This window comes from Chelonoidis abingdonii, chromosome 10, assembly GCF_003597395.2.
Source record: "Chelonoidis abingdonii isolate Lonesome George chromosome 10, CheloAbing_2.0, whole genome shotgun sequence".
Classification (NCBI taxonomy): domain Eukaryota; kingdom Metazoa; phylum Chordata; order Testudines; family Testudinidae; genus Chelonoidis; species Chelonoidis abingdonii.
In genome coordinates, this window is record NC_133778.1 from 79,341,991 (window position 1) to 79,360,502 (window position 18,512).

The 18,512-nt window shown below is 51.8% G+C and overlaps 1 protein-coding gene across 1 annotated transcript in view; it reads left to right on the top strand.

Moving 5' to 3' along the window:
* Nucleotides 1-18,512, top strand: part of PLCD4 (phospholipase C delta 4) — a 37,410-nt gene that overhangs the window by 13,414 nt on the left and 5,484 nt on the right. The window contains exons 7-8 of the mRNA XM_075069836.1: nucleotides 1,342-1,506; nucleotides 2,591-2,738. Of these exons, the coding sequence (XP_074925937.1) occupies nucleotides 1,342-1,506; nucleotides 2,591-2,738 (313 nt within the window). The remainder of the gene's footprint in view (nucleotides 1-1,341; nucleotides 1,507-2,590; nucleotides 2,739-18,512) is intronic.

Below are 18,512 nucleotides of genomic sequence, written 5' to 3' on the forward strand. Positions count from 1 at the left end.
TCCCCTGCGTCTGGTGGTCTATAGCAGCTTCCCACCACGTACATCACCTTGTTGCTCACACTTCTAAACTAATCCAGAGACTCTCAGGTTTTTCTGCAGTTTCATACCGCAGCTCTGAGCAGTCATACTGCTCTCTAACATACAATGCAACTCCCTCACTTTTCTGCCCGCCTGTCCTTCTGAACAGTTTACATCCACTCCATGACAGTGCTCCGATCATGTGAGTTACCACCAAGTCTCTGTTTTCCAATCACATCATAGTTCCTGGACTGTGCAGGACTTTCCAGTTCTCCCTGCTTGTTTCCAGGCTTCTTGCATTTTGTGTGTAGGCACTTAAGTTAACTCGCTGATTGTCTCCGCTTCTCTTCCTCCTTTCCCTTCCCTGGGCCATCAAGCAGGCTCAGCAGAGCTAACACCCACTTGTCTGGGATCTTTCCCAGTAACACAGCACAAGTTTGAAATATAGACAGCACACAACCAATATTCATAACTTCAACTACAAAATGATACAGACACACAGACAGCATAATCATAACCAGTAACCTGTAACCTGGTCTTAGACACCTTAAATGACCCCCTTTACATAGGATTTGGTGCCACTACAGGACCTTGGTTGCAACCATGTTCTATATGGTCCCAGTTTATATCAATAACGTCACAGCGGGGAGTTGCATTTCCCCCCTTCTCCAGTGGGGGCGCTCTCCTGCCTCCATGTGAACCGCCATCCCCACCCACAATGTGACCATCCGCCCTGCCAGGCCTCCTGCATCCCTCCATCCCTCCCTTCCCCTGCATCCTTCCTTCCCTCCATCCCTCCCTTCCCCTGCATCCTTCCTTCCCTCCATCCCTCCCTTCCCCTGCATCCTTCCTTCGCTCCATCCCTCCCTTCCCCTGCATCCATTCCTCCCTCCTCTTCCCCTGCATCCCTCCCACCATCCCTGCCCCCTGCATCCCTCCATCCTTCCCCTCCCCCTGCATCCTTCCCTCCATCTGTCCATCCTTCCCTCCATCCCTCCCTTCCCCTGCATCTGTCCCTTCCTCCCCTCCCCCAGCATCCCTCCCTCCCTCCATCCATCCCCCTGCATCCTTCCATCCTTCCCCTCCCCCCTCCATCAATCCCTCCCCCTGCATCCCTCCCTCCCGCCGTCCCTTCCCCCTGCATCCCTCCATCCTTCCCCTCCCCCTGCATCCCTCCCTCTTTCCATCCCCCCGCATCCCTCCATCCCTCCCTCTATCCCACCCCCTGCATCCCTCCCTCTATCCCACCCCCTGCATCCCTCCCTCTTTCCATCCCCCCTGCATCCCTCCCTCCACCCACCCCCTCTTGCGGGTGTCCTGCAGGAGCTGAGAGGAAGGATCATTCTGAAGGGGAAGCGGGCAGAGAGCCTGGCACACTCGCCGAGCGGGCAGCCAGATGAGGCCCCGGAGGGGGAGGCGTCCGAGGATGATGATGGGCTGGAGGCAGAGGAAGAGAGCCTGAGCCAGGAGGCCAAGAGGAAGGCCAAGGTACAGAGCCGCCCTCCCCCAGCCGGGAGCACCGCACCAGGGCGGGGGGCTCCGGGAATGGGTGCTGGCTCCCAGCTGGTGGCGATATCCCCCAGGGACAGCTCCATGCAGTGGGCCGACACCCTCCTGCACCCCACACTGGGGCTTCCCGGGGCTCACCACCCCCGCCCCAAATCACCCCTGGGTGCTGGGGGAAATGGCCCGGCTCTGAGCCACCATAACCCAGCCAGAGCGCCCAGGCCTTGGCCCTCTCCATTGGTCTGAGCTTCTGCCAGGAGTTATCCTGGCCTCCTGGGGACCCTGAGATCGGCTGCCCAGGGGCTCTGCCCAGGACTGCGTGCAGGGCCGGTGCAAGGATACTTTGTGCCCCAGACAAAACTTCCACCTTGTGCCACCCACCCCCTGACAACTCTGAAAACTAGTAACCTCAGCATTGTAAAGAGCCTGTCAGAGCCCTGCTCCCATCCTCCTCCTGCACCGCGCAGCAGCAGCGCAGCCTCTCCTGCCCCATGGCGGCTACACTCTCCCCTGCCCCTGCTGCTGCCCTGGGCTCAGGCCACCCAGCTCCCCCCAAGCGGCGCCTGGTTCCTGCTGCTCTCGGCCAGCAGGTGCGGGGCTCCAGCCGAGCCCGGTCCCTTGTGTCTCCTCTGCGGGGGTGTCCCCTGAGCAGAGCCTGGGGTGCGGGGCCCCAGCTGAGCCTGGTCCCTTGTGTCTCCTCTGCGGGGGCTTCCCCTGAGCAGCGCCCGGGGTGCAGCCCGAGCGCTGGAGGCTGACAGGTACCTGCCCCTAAGCAATAGCGTAAAAAAAATGTTGGGCACCGCTTTTTGGCGCTTGCAATTCTTGGCCGCCTAGCTGGCCTAGTGGTTACACCAGCCCTCACTGCATGGCCCAGCTGCCCGGCAGCGATGGGTGCGTCAGTGCCAGCCCCGGCAGGCGCAGCCTCCCCTGAACGCTGGCCCACTTCTGGGGGCAGGAGCAGCTCGGTGCCCACGGCCCATCCAGCCTGCCCAGCTGGTGCTCGAGGTGCCGGCGCCTCCGGCCGTCAGCCCTGTCCCCAAGCTCTGACCCGCTTGGCCCTTTGCAGAAGTCCCAGGCCAAGGAGCTGTCTGACTGCATCGTCTACTGCCACAGCGTCCCCTTCCGCGGCTTCCAGCTGGCGCTCACCCGCCGCCGGCCCTACGAGACGGCCTCCCTGCCCGAGGCCAAGGCCAGGAAGCTGATCAAAGAGGCGGGTAAGGGGGATTGCTCCAGCCGGGGGATTGTGGGGGCAGCGAAGGGGTGAAATCCCAGCCGCTGAGAGGAGTGTCCAAGCGCTCCAGGGCCAGCGCGGGGCTCTCCTGCTGGGACCCCAGAGCTCTGGCAGGGGGTGCGGGACACAGCTAGTGTTTAAACACCCAGCTCAGCCTCCCAGCCGGCCGAAACCCCAGCCAACCAAACTGGGTCCTGTTCCCGACAGGCCAGATGGCCTGAGATCCAATGGATACAGCACTGGGCTGTGGGGCAGGACTTCTGGGTTCTCTCCCCAGTTCTGGGATGGGAGTGGGGTCTAATGGTTAGTGGGGTGGGGTGGGGCTGGGAGCCAGGACGCCTGGGTTCTCTCCCTGGCTCTGCCACTGCTTCGCTCTGGGAGCTTGGGCAAGGCCCTTCCCCCAACCCCGTGCCTCAGTTTCCCCTGCCACCTCGTGGGGCTGGTGATACTGACCGTGCTTTGAGATCTGGGCAGCGTGTCGCTGATTCCCAGACCCACCGCAGGGGCAGGGTCCCGGGCCTGCGTCAGTCGGGCTCAGCTCAGATGGTCCCTTCTGGCCGTCAGTGTCTGGGTCCGTGGATGGAGGCCCCAGGTGTGTGGGTCACAGAGACCGAGCTGTGCCCCCCCCACCCCCAGTCAGGGCAGGGCAGTGCCAGGCCAGGGGGCAGCTCTGAGGCCATCGGCTCCTCGCAGCCTGGCAAAATCCACTGCCCTTGGCAGCTTGAGTCCCCAGCCCCTCTGGGGCTCACTGAGCCGGGGTGCAGCTGCCCTGGCCCTGCGGAGCCTGCGCTGCTCCGGCCAGCGGGAGAGCCAGAGCCCCAGCCCCACGCCCAGCCCAGGCCCATCAGCTCTCTGCACAGGTGGGGGGGGGCTCTGTGGGTAGAGGGTGGCTGAGGGTGCTTACGGGGAGATGAGGGCCCTGTGGGGGGCCAAGGGGTCTCTGAGGGGGAGGGGGTCAGCTGGGCTGTGGGGAGATGGGGACAAGGGGTCTCTGAGGGACCACTCAACACAGACCCGAACCGACCCTTCCGCCCTCAGAGACCCCTCTGCCCTACCATCCACCACAAGCACCGACACCTTTGCGACACCGCACTTTTCCAGAAAGATCCCACCTTATCGAGCCCCACATCTCCCAACAGACCCGAAATCTTGACCCCACACTTCTTCAGAGACCACCTCAGCCCACAATCTCCCCAACAAGCCCGACCACGGACCCCTATTACTATCTTATTATTGAACCCTCCACTCGCCCATACCATCATCCCACAGAACCACCTCTGACCATACTTCGTCCTGCCCCCTAAAACAATAATTACCCACTTCTTCAGGACCCCCCTCGCTCCCAATGCTCCCCACAGCTCTTCATCCGATCATTCATGACTCCAATCTCTTCCAGAGACCCCCTAGCACCCAATCATCCCCACATCCTCAAATCACAAAGTACTATTTCCATGGCCATTAATAAACCTGACACAACAAAAAATATCGCCCGACCTGCCCCACTTCTTCAGAGACCCTCCTCCTCGCCCCCAAATCTTTCCCCACAGCCCGACCGACCCATCCCCCTCGAAGAGCCCCTTACACAAACTGTCCCTCAAGCCACCCCAATTCTTTCCCACAGCCCGAACGAAGCCCCCACTTCTTCAGAGACCCTTGCGCTCGCCAATTAGACATACTCACCAACAGCGCCCGATCCGACCCACCTTCTTTCAGAGACCCCCCTCGCCCCCATCTCCACAGCCCGACCGACCACTTCTTCAGAACCCCTCAGCCCCAATCTCTTCTCCCACAGCCCGACCGAACCACTTCTCTCAGAGACCCGCCCCATCTACCCCAACAGCCCGAAACCGACCGCAGTGGTCTCAGAAACCCCTCCGCCCCGAGCTCCCCACAGCTGACGACCCCCTCATAGCCTCCGCATCTCCAGACGCCCGAAGCCTCGCCCCAGACCCTCGCCCCGCTCCCACACGACCGACACTCCCTCCTCAGAGACCCCCTGCGCCCCATCGTCGCGCCACACAGCCGACCCCGAGACACACCTTCTTCTGAGACACTCCTTCGCCCGCATCCCCCATCCCCACAGACCGACCGACGGAAGATACCCCCACTTCTTCAAAGACCACACCTCCGCCCCCATCAAAATTACACCACACAGACCAACTTCCCCATGCTCCTCTAGGCACCTTCTGAACCCATCTCCCCACAGCCCGACCAGCCCGACTTCTTAGAGACAAACATATATACAAGGTCCATAACATAAAACATCTAACTACTTACCCTCGCAACACCCATCATCCCCAACAGCCCGACTCAGAAAACTCCCTCCCCTCAGAGACCTCCCCTCTGCCCTGAGATAAGAGGCAAACCACACATTCCCCTCAGAGACCCCTCGCCCGCCATACTCACCCAAACAGCCTGACGCAGACCTCCACCACATCATTCAGACGACCACCTCGACCAAATACATCCCCACAGCGGCCGACCAAGAGACCTCCTCACCCTCAGAACGACTGTAAAACACCCTCAAGCCCTCCAATCTTTCCCACAAAAAAGCCCGAACCGCCACCTCCCATCAAGAGAGCACACCCTCAAGTCCGCGACTCTTCCCCCACAAGCCCTTGACACCTAGAACCCCTCCCACCGTTCAAGACGACCTACCCTCGCCCCCAATCTTATCCTACGAGCCCGACACGCACCTCCTCCAATATCTACCATCAGAGACCCATCCAGCGTCCTCTCTATACAACCACAGCCCGCGCGACCCACTATTCTTCAGAGACCCCCCGACCCCCTGCCCATCCTTCCCCACAGCCCGGACCATGACCCCACTCCTTCAGAGAGCCCCCGCCTCTCAGCCCATCTCCCCACAGCCGAACCGACCCCTACCCTTCAGAGACCCCCTCGCCCACCATCTCCCACAGCGCCGACCATTCAACCCCTAGCAATACTCCCAACCTCAACCACCCCCCCCTTCTCAGAGACCCCCTCGCACCCATCCTCCCCCACCAGCCGACCGACCCCCAACCCTTTCACGCAGACCCCCTCGCCCCCATCTCAAGGACCGTACCCCATTTCTCCTTCAGACGCACGCCTCGACCCCCACTCCCACAGGCCCGACCGACACACAACACACAAACACACACCCTCCACTCAAAAAACCCATCTTCCAAGACAAACTCCAAATTACAACACCCCAACCACAACAAACAACCCTGCCGCCACCAATCATCCCAAAGCCCGACCGACTACTCAAGCCTTGTCCCATCTCCAGAGCTATGACCCCTCCGCCCCCTCAGCAGACCCCATTGGCCCCCCACACAGCGCCCACATTCATCACTCTCCCCGTACAGCCACCTCAGCCACCCTCTATACCCCACAGAGCCCCCCCCCACTGGTCAGAGAGAGTTGATGCGGCCTGGGCTATGGGCGCTCAGGGTGGGCGTGGGGCACTGGGCCTGGCTTCTCCACACCCGCTGGCCGGAGCACGCGAGCAGGGTCTCAGCAGGCTAGGGCCAGGGCAGCTGCAACCACACGGTCTCAGTGAGCCCCAGAAGAAAGACTGGGGACCCAAGACGGCCAAGGGAGCAAATGGACTTATTGCCAGCTCGAGAGACCGATGGAGCCCAAGCTGAGCCCCCATGCCTGCGCACTGCCACTGCCCTGAACTAGGCGAAGTAGGGGGGCGGCACAGCGTAAGTCTAACTGTGACCTACACCACTATACCTGGGCCACTCCATACCACGCGACCCAGAAACTAGACTAGGTCGAACCGCGACCATTGAAGCTGAAGCCGCAGAATTGACGCAGAGGCAGAGAACCCGCCCCATAGACGGTGGGTCTGGGAATTCCCCCCAAAGTCCAGAACATCCCACTGCCACAGATCCCCAAAGCAACGGTCCGTATTTCAACCGAGCCCACCGAAGGTGGCATGGGAAACGAGGCAACAGGGTTGGAAGAGAGAAGGGGCTTGCCCAGCTCCATGAGCGAAACAGTGGCAGAGCAGGGGAGAACAGGCGCCTGGCTCCCAGCTCCACCCAACCATGTTAAATGAAATATATAGAAAAGCAATTCTTTACATTGCACATGTAAGCATTTTCACTATGTTTTCACAAACAAATTAAACTAAAGTAGTTATTTATACCTTTACTCTATAAACAATAATTGCCAATTAGAATCTCTGTCCCGGACTTGTCCTGCCACCCAGAAAACCTGGGGAAAGAACCTGAAAGTCCTGCCCGAAATAGGCAAGGACCCATAAGATAGTGTTATCCATTGGAATCTCTCAAAAAGGCCATCTGCCCTGTTTTCGGGAACAAACAGGACACACAGTTATGGTTGGGCTGGGGTTTTTCGGGCACAACAAGGTTCTGGGAAGGCTGTTAATGCTGGGTGTTAAACACCTAGCTGGTGCTCCCCGCACCCTGTTCTCGAGGTCTCTGCGGGTCCCCAGCTAAAGGAAAAAGAGGGCGCGGCCTGGAAGTCGCTTGGACCTCTCTCTAGCGGCTGGGTATCTACAATATCGCTGCGGAATAGTTCCTTCACCCCCAGTCTCCGGCATGAGCAGCATCCCTTACTCCGCCCTTCTTTGAAATCAGTATTCACTTGGCCTTGCATCGAGAGAGCACAGGAGGAACGTTCTCGTAAGGGCTAATGCGGCGGTGGTATGAAGGCCAGCTTTGAAGCATTCGTGACGGTGGACGCTGTGGCAGTAAGACGCAATGAGGTCAAGCTACAGCCCTTGCCTGGGAATAATCTGCAAGGCAAGCGGCGTCAGACTGGGGAAGGGTGACTTTGGGTCCGGAGGCGATCCCGAGCACCGAAACACGATAACTAAGCTAAATACTGTTTTCTAAAAAAAAGAAATCCAGCCACAACAAGATAGAGAGAAGACGGCCGGCTGGGCACCGTTGGGGCAATTGAGCTGCTCCACTGCATAACCCAGAGTTGGGACCAACGAGCTATCAAGGGAGGATCTGCGCACTGCCGGGCTGGCACTGATTCGATGGCGCCAATACGCATGGTCCCACACTGAAAAGACATACCACATATCGGCAAGCTCGGGCCATGCAAGTGAGGGCTGGTGTAAACCACTGGCAAAGCTAAGGCGGGCCAGAATTGCAAGCGCCAACTAAAAATAGGGTGGCCCCACACATTTTTTTTTACGCTCCTCTCGCTTAACGGGGAGGTCCTGAACAGCACCTTCTCAAACTAGCCGCATCTGGCTTGCATGCCCCCACATTTGGGCGACTCGCTATCACAAACCTGGGGCAGGCCCCAGAGACAACTAAGGACCAAAAAAAGGCCTCAGCATGGTGGCCTTCCTTCGCGCGGGACCCAGGCACTTGCTCGGGGCAGCACCGGCCTGCAGTTAGGAGACACACACCAGGGAGCCGGGCTCGGCTGGAGCCGACCACTGCTGGCCGAGCAAGTCGAGTTAGGAAACCATCACGGTCCAGCGTTATAAGGAGGGAGCTGGGTGGCCTTGAGCCCAGGAGGCAGATGCGGAGGCAGGGGAGAGTGTAGCCGCCATGGGGCAGCGAGAGGCTTGCGCTTCTGCTCGGCGCGGTATTGTCAGAAGGAGGATGGGAGCAGGCGCTCTGGTACAGGCTACTTTAACACATGCTAGAGTTACTTAGTTTTTCACAGAGTTGTCCAGGGGGTGGGGATGAGTTCACAAATTAAGGTGGAAGTTTTGTCTGGGGCACAAAGTTATCCTTCAGCACCAGAGAATTACTCAACAGCACGTCCTTTGGAAGGAACGTAAAGCCCTGGGACAGAATATCAACCGATAACCTGAAGACAGGAGGTCTTCTCCAAGGAGGCGCAAGCAAAATAACCTCCCGTGGCAGAAGTTCTCGAGATCCAAATGGAGAAGGGGACAAGGCGCTTGGAGTACGCTCCTGAAGCTTCTTGGGGAGTTAATGGTGGCCTAGAGCCCTAGGCTAAGCCATAATATACACCCCCAAAGCACAAACCAAGGTCGGTGATACTTGGGGCGGTGGGTGGTGGAAACCGCGTTAAAGGTCGCGCAGAAAGCACCCAGTAGTGGGGTGCAGGAGAGGGTGCTGGTCCCACTCGGTGCATTGAGAGCTAGCTCTCTGGGGGAATAAATAATCCCACCAGAAAAAGCTGTGGACGCCAGCAACATTTCCCAGAAAGAGGAGCCCTTCAACCGCCCTGCGGTGCGGTTGCTACCCGGCATTGGCAGGGCAGGGCGCAGCTCTGTACCCTGAATACTTGGCACTTTCCACCTGCCTTCTTGGCTTAATACTGGCTGCGAGCCTCTTCACTCTGCCTCCAAAGCACCCATCATCAATCTCTCGACGCTCCCCCTCCGGGGCCTCAATCTTCTGCCTTGCCGATACGGCGAAGTGTGCCAGGCTCTCTGCCCAGCTTTCCACTTCACAGAATTATGATCCGTCATCATCTTACAGCTCCTGCAGGTACACTTACCGCCAAGACACGCGCCGATGGGTGGACGGGACGGGAAGGACAAGAGAGGTGGAAATGGAAATTGAGGGGAAGGCCGATTTGTCAAGTGGGTGGTGATATTTGAGTGGGGGATGCATTGGGGCGCGAATAGAGGGGGGATGAGGGAGCGGGAGGGATTGGAAGTATGGAGGAGGATGCGAGGGGAGAAATGGAATGGATGGGATGCAGGGTGGGAGATGGAGATGGAGTGAACAGGGGAAGGGATGGCAGGGGACGCAGGGAGGAGATCGAATGAGCGGGGGACTGGAGAAGGGTGGATGTTGCAGGGGAGATGGAGGAGGGAGGAGGAAGAGGACGTTCAGAGGGGATGGAGGGAGGGAAGGAGTTAGAGAGTGATGTCACGGGTTGAAGCAAGGGGACAGGGATCCTCCTGAGTGTGAGGACGATTTGTCAAGGGGGAAGGGACGGGCGGAGGGAGGGACGGGGATGATCTACAAGAGAAAGAATAGTGAGGAGGGATTAGACATATGTTTGGGACGGGCGGGAAGGGGAAGGTAATGGAATCGGTATCTGCCTGATGCACTATTTAACGGGAATGGATGAGAGGGGAGGGAGGGATGCTTCCGGACGGAAAGGTTCGCGAAGGAAGGGACATTAGAGTACACAAGCAAGGACCTACGACAGGGCGATTAGGGAAGGGATGTGAGAGCATATGACGCATGAGAGAACAGTGGAAGTAGGAGGAATGCAGTTGAGAAGGGGAGAGAGAGACATGAGGAGGAATAAACAAGCAGGGCGCAGGGATGGTAGGGAGAGGTATCAGCCAGGGGAAATGAGGTGGGATTGAGAATGGATGCGAGAGAGGGAGATAGAGGGACGAAGGAAGGTGAAGAGGAGGTGAGGTTTGTGAGAGGAAATGGATAGGAAAAGCAGGGGAAGGAGAAAAGGAAGAATGGAAGGCGAAGGAACAGGATCCACAAATGGGAGGGGAGGGATGGAAGGGATGCCAGGGCCTGGCAGTAGAGAGTTAGAGAATACAATTGTGGGTGGGGTATCAGGCGTATTCACATGGAGGCGGAAGAAAGTTCGCCTTAACCCGACTTGGAAAGGTTGTGGGAAAATAGAACGTCACCACATGCTGAGTGAAACGTTATTTGCGAGATTATCAACCTGGGACTTCATGATACTAGAAGACATGGTTGCAAAGGACCAAAGGCATCACTATGTAGTGGTCACCCATCCTAGCCACTTGTAAGGGGTTCCTCAATCTCTAAAGGTGTCCTAGGAAGACCACGGTTACCTTAGGATTTACCTGAGGTTTTGATTATGCGTCTGTCTGTGTGTCTGTATCATTTTGGGTAGTTGAAGTTGAATGAAAATATAGGTTGTGTCGCTGATCACTATACATTTCAAACTTGTTGGTTCTGTGTTTACTTGTTTATTGGCAAAAGATACCAGATCAAGTGGGTCGCTTAGCCATTGGGCTGAGCATCCTGCCTTGATAACGGAGCCCGTTTAAGACCAATCAGCTACACCAACTGAATTCCAATCTTCAGCCAAGGAGAGCGGATACGCCTTGCTGACTTTTATTGCCACGGTGTGGCAGGGCTGGCCATTGTACTGGAAGCACTCCATTTTTTGCTGCATCTTTCCAATCACCAGTAAGTTAACAAAGACGTGTTCTTTCTTATACTACCTGGAAAAGATTATAGAGCCCTGATTAGCCATCAGGTCATCTCTCATCTTTGTCTTACACATCCCTGCTTTCCTTTATTAGAACGAATCACTCGCACGATTTGGGACTTTGCTAAAGCTTGAAGCTCTATCAGGCACAATGGGACTGAATGTTGTTACATTATCTTGACCATGCTCTCGGGGATTATAGTTATCCATAGAAGAACTTTGATTTAAACCTTTGCACCACGTTTACTCATCACTGCTTAGCACAATTAGACCTGAACACTTAAGATTCTCTGCCATTAACTTAGGATGGAATATGATTTCCATATTCTTAACTTAATTCTATGACTCTCAACTCCTCTAACACACCAATTTTTATTCCTTCATAAAAACTTTTAGATTCTAAGTGGGAATTTGGGCACCAGCGTGATTTGTGGGTAAGATCTATGTGGTCTATTGACTGGGTCTGGGGCTTGGTCCTTTGGATGCGAAGAACCTTTTTCCTTTTATCGGGGTGTTGGTTTTCAAATAACCATACAGCTCATCAACCCCAGGACCGTTAGTGGTGCTGGTGGTGGGTTACTTTCACGGGTAGTATTACTGAGAAGATCTAAAGGAATATATATTGTGTTGACCTTGCTGGGTAGTCCAGAGGGGTTGAAACCGGTTGCAAGTCATTCTTATAGGTCTGTGCTGAGAATTTAGGATTTCGCCTTAGAGTGGTAAAAAACCCCAGCCTTGGGTCTGTTGAATACATGCCCTGTTTGCGGAATTTCTGGTCCTAGAATTTGGCCCCTCATCAGTGGGATCCTCGCCAGAAACCAATCTACTCGTCACAAGCTAAACACACTTGGTTAGTACATGTCAGGCATTCCAAACAGACACAGGTCATCAACCATGGTGTTCAGAACCGCTTCAGCCCATTCGCTTTATACATTACACAAAACTCTCTGAGAATTTTTGGAATATCAGAAACGAGTATTGGTTATCGGTTATTAAGATTACAGATGAACACCATTGAGTCATTCACGCAAAGTACATCAGCACCAGAATTAGCAATAATAGGATAATATGCCTGCAACATTTTCCAGCCCACGTTGGTTCATGTGACAATCAAGGCTCGTGTTCGGCATTGCCTACTTTCTGTAAAACCTTCCAATGGGGGGAGAAGCTTTATGACAAAAACTGGCTTCCGACAATTGCGATGGACTGTAAAAAGAGGGAGAATGCCCCATCATCTGGCTCCACCACATCCACCTACCTAGCCGGAAAGGAGCTGATGGGGGTGTAACAGCAAGCAGAGAATTGGTGGGGCCCTTCTCTTTCAGTGTCTAATCGCCAAAATAGTTGCTTCGCAGCCTCTATTTGGCTTTCATGCTGGTCGTTTCTGTTTTTTTACCAAAGTGGCAGCGCTGTCTCATCAGGGCTTTGCAGTTTTCATTTGTCTTTTTGCTGAGGGTGCTGTTCTGGCTCTCCATGGTCCATGACTATATCTTTACTCCACAGCCGAAACTCTCATAAATAGAACCATACATAGTGTACAAATGTGGTGGATAGTTTCTGCTGATGCGTGTCTACACTGACCCAAAGACTTTGGACTGAGCCTAGTTCTGTGTGGATGAGATAACACGCTTAACTTGTACGAGTATCGTGAGTGATCTGGGCCGAGAACCACAATTCCTGAGCGTGCGCCAGATTCAGGACCATTTATTCCCGTCAAACTACGGGCAACTACAGATCACAAGCCAAGGCCTGTTTTGGCGCCCTTTTCGTACGCATCACTCTTAAAGAGGAAACCAAACCAGCCAGAACAAAAATGACATTTCAGTTCACCACATACTGCATAACCAACTAGAGTCACACAAGCAATTTCCTTAGATGCTCCGTAGTCTTACCACAGCTAATTCTCACCCTAACAACAGCTTATCCACTTCGTCCTGGGGAGTGTGATATTTGGTTTTAAGAAACACCACGGACACACACCTTGATAACAAGAAAAAGGTTACTCTCGATCCCAAGCGACTCACAAGTTGCACCTTCAGATTTTTTCAGGTCTCAATAGACACCAATCGAGACTTATTCTCTAGTTTTCTCACCTAAATGTTACCGCCTAGGGTGGGCGTGCGCCTCACCATCCTTACCGCACTACGTTCAGCAAATAATTAGAGTCACATTTATTCTTCATCTTAACCAGCACCGGAACCTTCAATGGACATTCCGTCGCACATAGCAGTTGAGCAAGCTAGCAAGTTGAGTTAATTATGAAGATTATGCCAACTTATTTTTCGCTTATTTGGGCACTTCAACTTGCCACTAGTCGCAATATAATATTAAGGAGTGCGCAGTACCACACCATTTATCACAAATTACTTAAGTTCTATATTAAGTTTTTCTCACTCATATGGATCAATTGGCTACGGTTATGTTGAATAATTCTTGATAGTTATACAGTGTCTTGATTCAAGCTAACACGGTCGTTGATGGGGTAACATCTCGCTCCGCTATGGTCTTTTACCTTAAAATCGATTATCATCGTTCGTTTCTGGAAATGAACTTCCAGGATTTAGCCTTGAGATTTTCTCGCGTCTTATTCAGTACTTTGAAATGTGGTCATATAGATAATTCTCACGCTTTGTACGCACCTGCATAACCCTCTTTCAGTAGTACGAAGAGATATAGAGAGGACGTATTGAGGTCATCAGTCTTTATTACCGGCTTTCTATATTCGCAGGTGGTAATGAACAGAATCATATTTCATGTCATTGATATCATATACTGGTGCAGAATAGTCTTGCGTTCGCAAAAAGTGGGTAAGATATAAACTCGTAAATAGAGAGATCCTGCACACCTTGCTGAGTCACAAGGCGTATCCGCCTTCTCTGATGGGTCATGTTGTTAGTTATGGTCCTTAACGGGCCATACAAAAGACAGAAGAATAAGAGATATTGTCGTTGGATCTTTTGCCCAGGTAGCTACATGCAGATATGTCTTGAAATATAGACAGCGAGAGGCAATAGTGTCCGATGAACTTCAAAACTAACCAAACATATGAGATTAACAGAAACTATTCTGACAAGATCCATATCAGATCACCAGTCAACCTGTATACTTCTGGTCTTTAATGCACACTGTAGAACTCGACAGCGCTATACATAGGAATATATGATTGCGACTCTTCAGGGAGTTGGTTGGCATACTCAATCCGACTCTCTTGAGGTATTGGTCAGTTCATATCCTTTCTAGATAATACTTCAATGTTCTGTCACTAGCGAGGTGAGTTGCATTCCCCTCTTCTCCAGTGGGGGCGCCTCCTACCCTGCATGCCATTAGAACCGCACTCAAACCCCAACGACCAATTAGTGTCGATATAATTAATTAATCCTTGCCCGTCCAGGACTCCTTTCCCATGCCATTTCCCTCCATTCCCCTCCCTTCCTCCTGCATCCTATTCTTCTTACCAAAACAATACCCAATATCCAACCTAGCATCTTCCTATATATATAATCCCTAGATCACTTAACACTATTCGCTCCATTCCTCCTTCCTTTGACTCCCATTGTCCATCCTCATCTTCCCTGCTCCTCCCCACATACCTTGCACCCCTGCATATCCCAATCCATCCGATATTCCTTTCCCCATCCTTGCCATTAACCTTTCCACATTCTATTCATACTGTCCATACACTTCCCTACCATCCCTAACCCTTCCTTCTTCTGCAACTCTGTCCCTTTCCTCCCTTCCCCAGCATCTCTTAACCTCACCTCAAAGTCGCAATCCCCCCTGCAAATCTCATCCATTCCCGCTCCCCCTACATTCTCAATACCCCTTACCTCTCATGGCATCCGCCCTCTCACAGCCGTCCCCCCTTCCCCCGTCTGCATCCATGCACCATACCTTGCCCCTCACACCCTGCCAAATCCTCACTCCCTCACACTACCTATTCCCCCATCGCGGGTCCCACGTTCCTATCCTACCTGCTCTGATATACCAGTCCCGCTCAACACTCTCGCTTATCCCTCCCTCCTGCGTCCCCCTGCCAATCTCACTTCCCGAGCCCTGTTCACCTCCATTACCATCACCTCATCCCTTGCATCCCTCCAATCTAGCTTACACATACACCCACTGCAATCCTCCCTCTGTTGGGCCATCCACACCGCATGCACCTCCAATCACCTCACCCTCACCTCATCGGATCCTACCACCATGCAAATCCACTCCACTCTCTAATTCAATCCCTGCAATCACCTTCCCGAACTTTCATCCCCCCTGCATCCCTCCCACTACCTACCCCACCACCCCTCCTGCGGTGACACCATGCACGGCTGAGAAGAGAGGACTTTAATCTTCCAATTTTTTATGGTCAATTACCCATTCTCTTCTCTGTCTTTTATAAATTATCTATCCACACATATTTCCCCTATTCTGATCTACTTCTCCTCACTCTTCCATGCTTCCACTCTACTTTACTTATACTTCTCCCTCCACTCACCTTATTATACTTATTCTTTCTTGAAGGGGAAAGCGGGCAAGAGGCCTTGGTCACACTCCGCCCTTGAATTAAGCGGGCAAGTCCACAAGAATGAGGCCCCGGAAGGGGAAGGCGGGTCCGCATGTCGATATGAACTGATGGGCATGAGAGGCGGCGAGAAAAGAGAGAGACCTGAAGACCGGAGGCCAAAATGGAAGCCAGGTACAGAGTCGCCCTCTGCCCAGCCGAGGAGAACTGCTACCAAGGTACGGGCCGGGTAGGACCCAAGGGAATGGGTCGCTGGCTCCCCAGCTGGTGGCGATATCCCCCAGGGACACCTCCATGCAGTGGGCCCACGACACTCACATACTAGCACCCACACGGGCATCTCACCGGGTCACCACCCGCCCCAAATCACCCCTGTGGTCAGAATGGGGACGTAAACGGTCTCCCCTGGCTCTAGAAGCCAACCATAACCATTGCACAGAACGCGCAACGCAGGCCTTATGGACCACTCTCCATTTAATGGTTCTTGAAGACGATTCTGCCAAGAGTTCATTTCCTGGGCCTACACTGTTGGGCTACCCTCTGAATCGGCCTAGCAGATGGGCATCTGCCAGACTCAGTGCGTGCAGTGGCCGTGCAAGGATACTTTGGTTCGGCCCCCAACAACAGGAACTATATACCCAACATTGTGGACACACACTCCAACACCCTGAACTTATACACCGTAAACATTACTTCCTTTACGTGTAACACCCTCAGCATTGCGTAAAGCTCAGACCCTGTCCGACGCCCTGTCTCCATCAACACCTCTCCTCCATAAGCCACACACCACACCAGAACTGATCAAGTTCAAAACTATAACTAACACCACCAAGCTATAGTGACTACCACTAACTTCCTCTTATTCCCGCTATTATCCAATCATTCACTTTCTTAGTTACGACACACACTCTGTTCCTGGCTTATCTCCATTGCCCTAAATTCTTCTTTCTATCTTCAGAAATCGGTCCCCACCCTTTATAATATAACCTACCTCCTGGTTCCCAAATTGATTCCTTGGCATTTGACTTATTAAAACATATTTAGGCCCATCTTAGCCGGGCGTAATACCAGGTTGGTCTGTATAAAGACCTTGGTTTCCACCATCATTAAATCAACTCCAACCAATATTTTGTACAGTGCAAATTTTTGGCCAATTTTACATTCTATAATGTCCTGTTTCCTTCCACATACCATTGAATTAAAGATTATAGTAGCCTGCCACAAAAACAATCACTCAACCTGAACTAGAAACACACTGGGTGCAGTCTCTATTAGCATTACTCCTGTTGGCTATCATTTACCAGTCGAAGTATTTAATATGGTGCTAATTAATTTTGGGTAGTGATTTGTTGGTTTTATTAATGATAGGATGGGCATGTATGGTTTTTAAGATGATGTTTATCAGGACTAAGTCCTTCCTTTAATCAGATAAATTCTGTTCATTGAGGTTTAAGAACTGGCTACATGACCCCTGTCCCAGGAACGAATGTCCAATATACCTACCTGGCTCATACAGGGAAGATGACTAGATGACTCTTGAAGGCCTTCCAGACCTTCATTTTGTGTTCTATGATTGGTACTCAACACAAGTTACATTTTTCAACCAAATAATGTTGTTATTGGCAAAACCTTTTCATAAAACCAGTTGAATATGCTACCTAATCCTTCACTAAACTGCATCATGGCCTTTCCATACTTTGTTTCCACCCAGTGTCCAGCCTAACTGGCTATACACTATCCGGTCAGTCCCGTTTAACCTTTTAAAATAATGACTTGCCATTGTCTTGGTTCTTTTACTTCCCGTTCACTGTCAAAATTTTAAAATCACATTACAATGTTCTGAGCTAATTGGCCCAAATCTTAACTCTTGAAGTTGCAATTTACTGTCCGTGGTTTAAAAATAACTCTAATGGCTGCGCTATTTAACATCTTTTCCTGATACTGGAAGACAAAGAAAGTTATCCTTATCAACTATTAAATTATAAAATATCATTCTGTTCTTTCCCAAATACAGAAAAAAATATATGAACCTTCTCTGCCTTTCTGCATTAATAAAATCTAACTATTTACTATCTCTTAGAGTATCAGAACCTATGCCAGCGCAGGATTATTAAATAATTCCTTTTAAGGCAACAGAAAACCAGTATTGACACATTTTACTCTGAAAAACATTTTCATATTCTTAAAGTTCTTGGGTATTTGAACTTTTCAGGGTTCGTTTGTTTTTCTTCAGCAACCATCAAAACTCATTTTAAGTGAAAGCTGAGAAATGTTCCCTATATCACATGACTCTAGGACTGGGTTTAAAGAAAAAATGCCAAATATGTGAACTTGTGAAAAACACAAAGAGTTGGCAGTCCCATGCTAGACTAACTTTATAATATTACAGCTGTGAGTACAGGCATGGATTATCCCAAAAACTCCCTGTTAATCCAAAAAGAAGGCCAATTTTTATTACCATAATCCAACAGATATTGAACATAATAATTGCCCCATTAGCCATGGATAAGAATTAATGTCTTGTCCACATCAAACCTACGCAAGAATACTGGGACAGTTGTCCTCAAAAGAAGATGTATCATTCTTATGAGAAGGCCATATCCTATGATAATTCTAACAACACTACAATATACAATGCCCAACACTGGAGCTGTAGTGCTTTCAAGATGAAACCGCTCAAATCCTGAAATGGAGAGAGCTTCCTGCTCTTGGCTTAATACTCCCTGGCCTTACTGTAAGGCAGTTGCTGCCCACACGGTGGCTTTTTTTGTAATTTATGTCTCAGATGTGATTATTTTTGTAAATTATATGAAGTAATTTGTAGTGTAGACCATAGCCATCCCATCCTACTAAGGTGAGGAACATATAATGGAAAACATGCCAAAACGGAGTTTAGAGATCAGGCTCCACTTTTGTATCATAGAAGTTTTTTTCATGCAGTTATTCCAATGGTAAAGTTTTGAGAAAAGAACTTCTCGAGTAATTTGGAGGTTTCCAAGAATCCCTTTAACTTCAAACAACTAATGGCATGTTTTAACAGCCCCTCAAGCTCTCACGAAACCTCTCTTTGACGGATGAGGTACAGGTTATAATACACATAATTCAACTTATTTTTTATTATACAGTGTT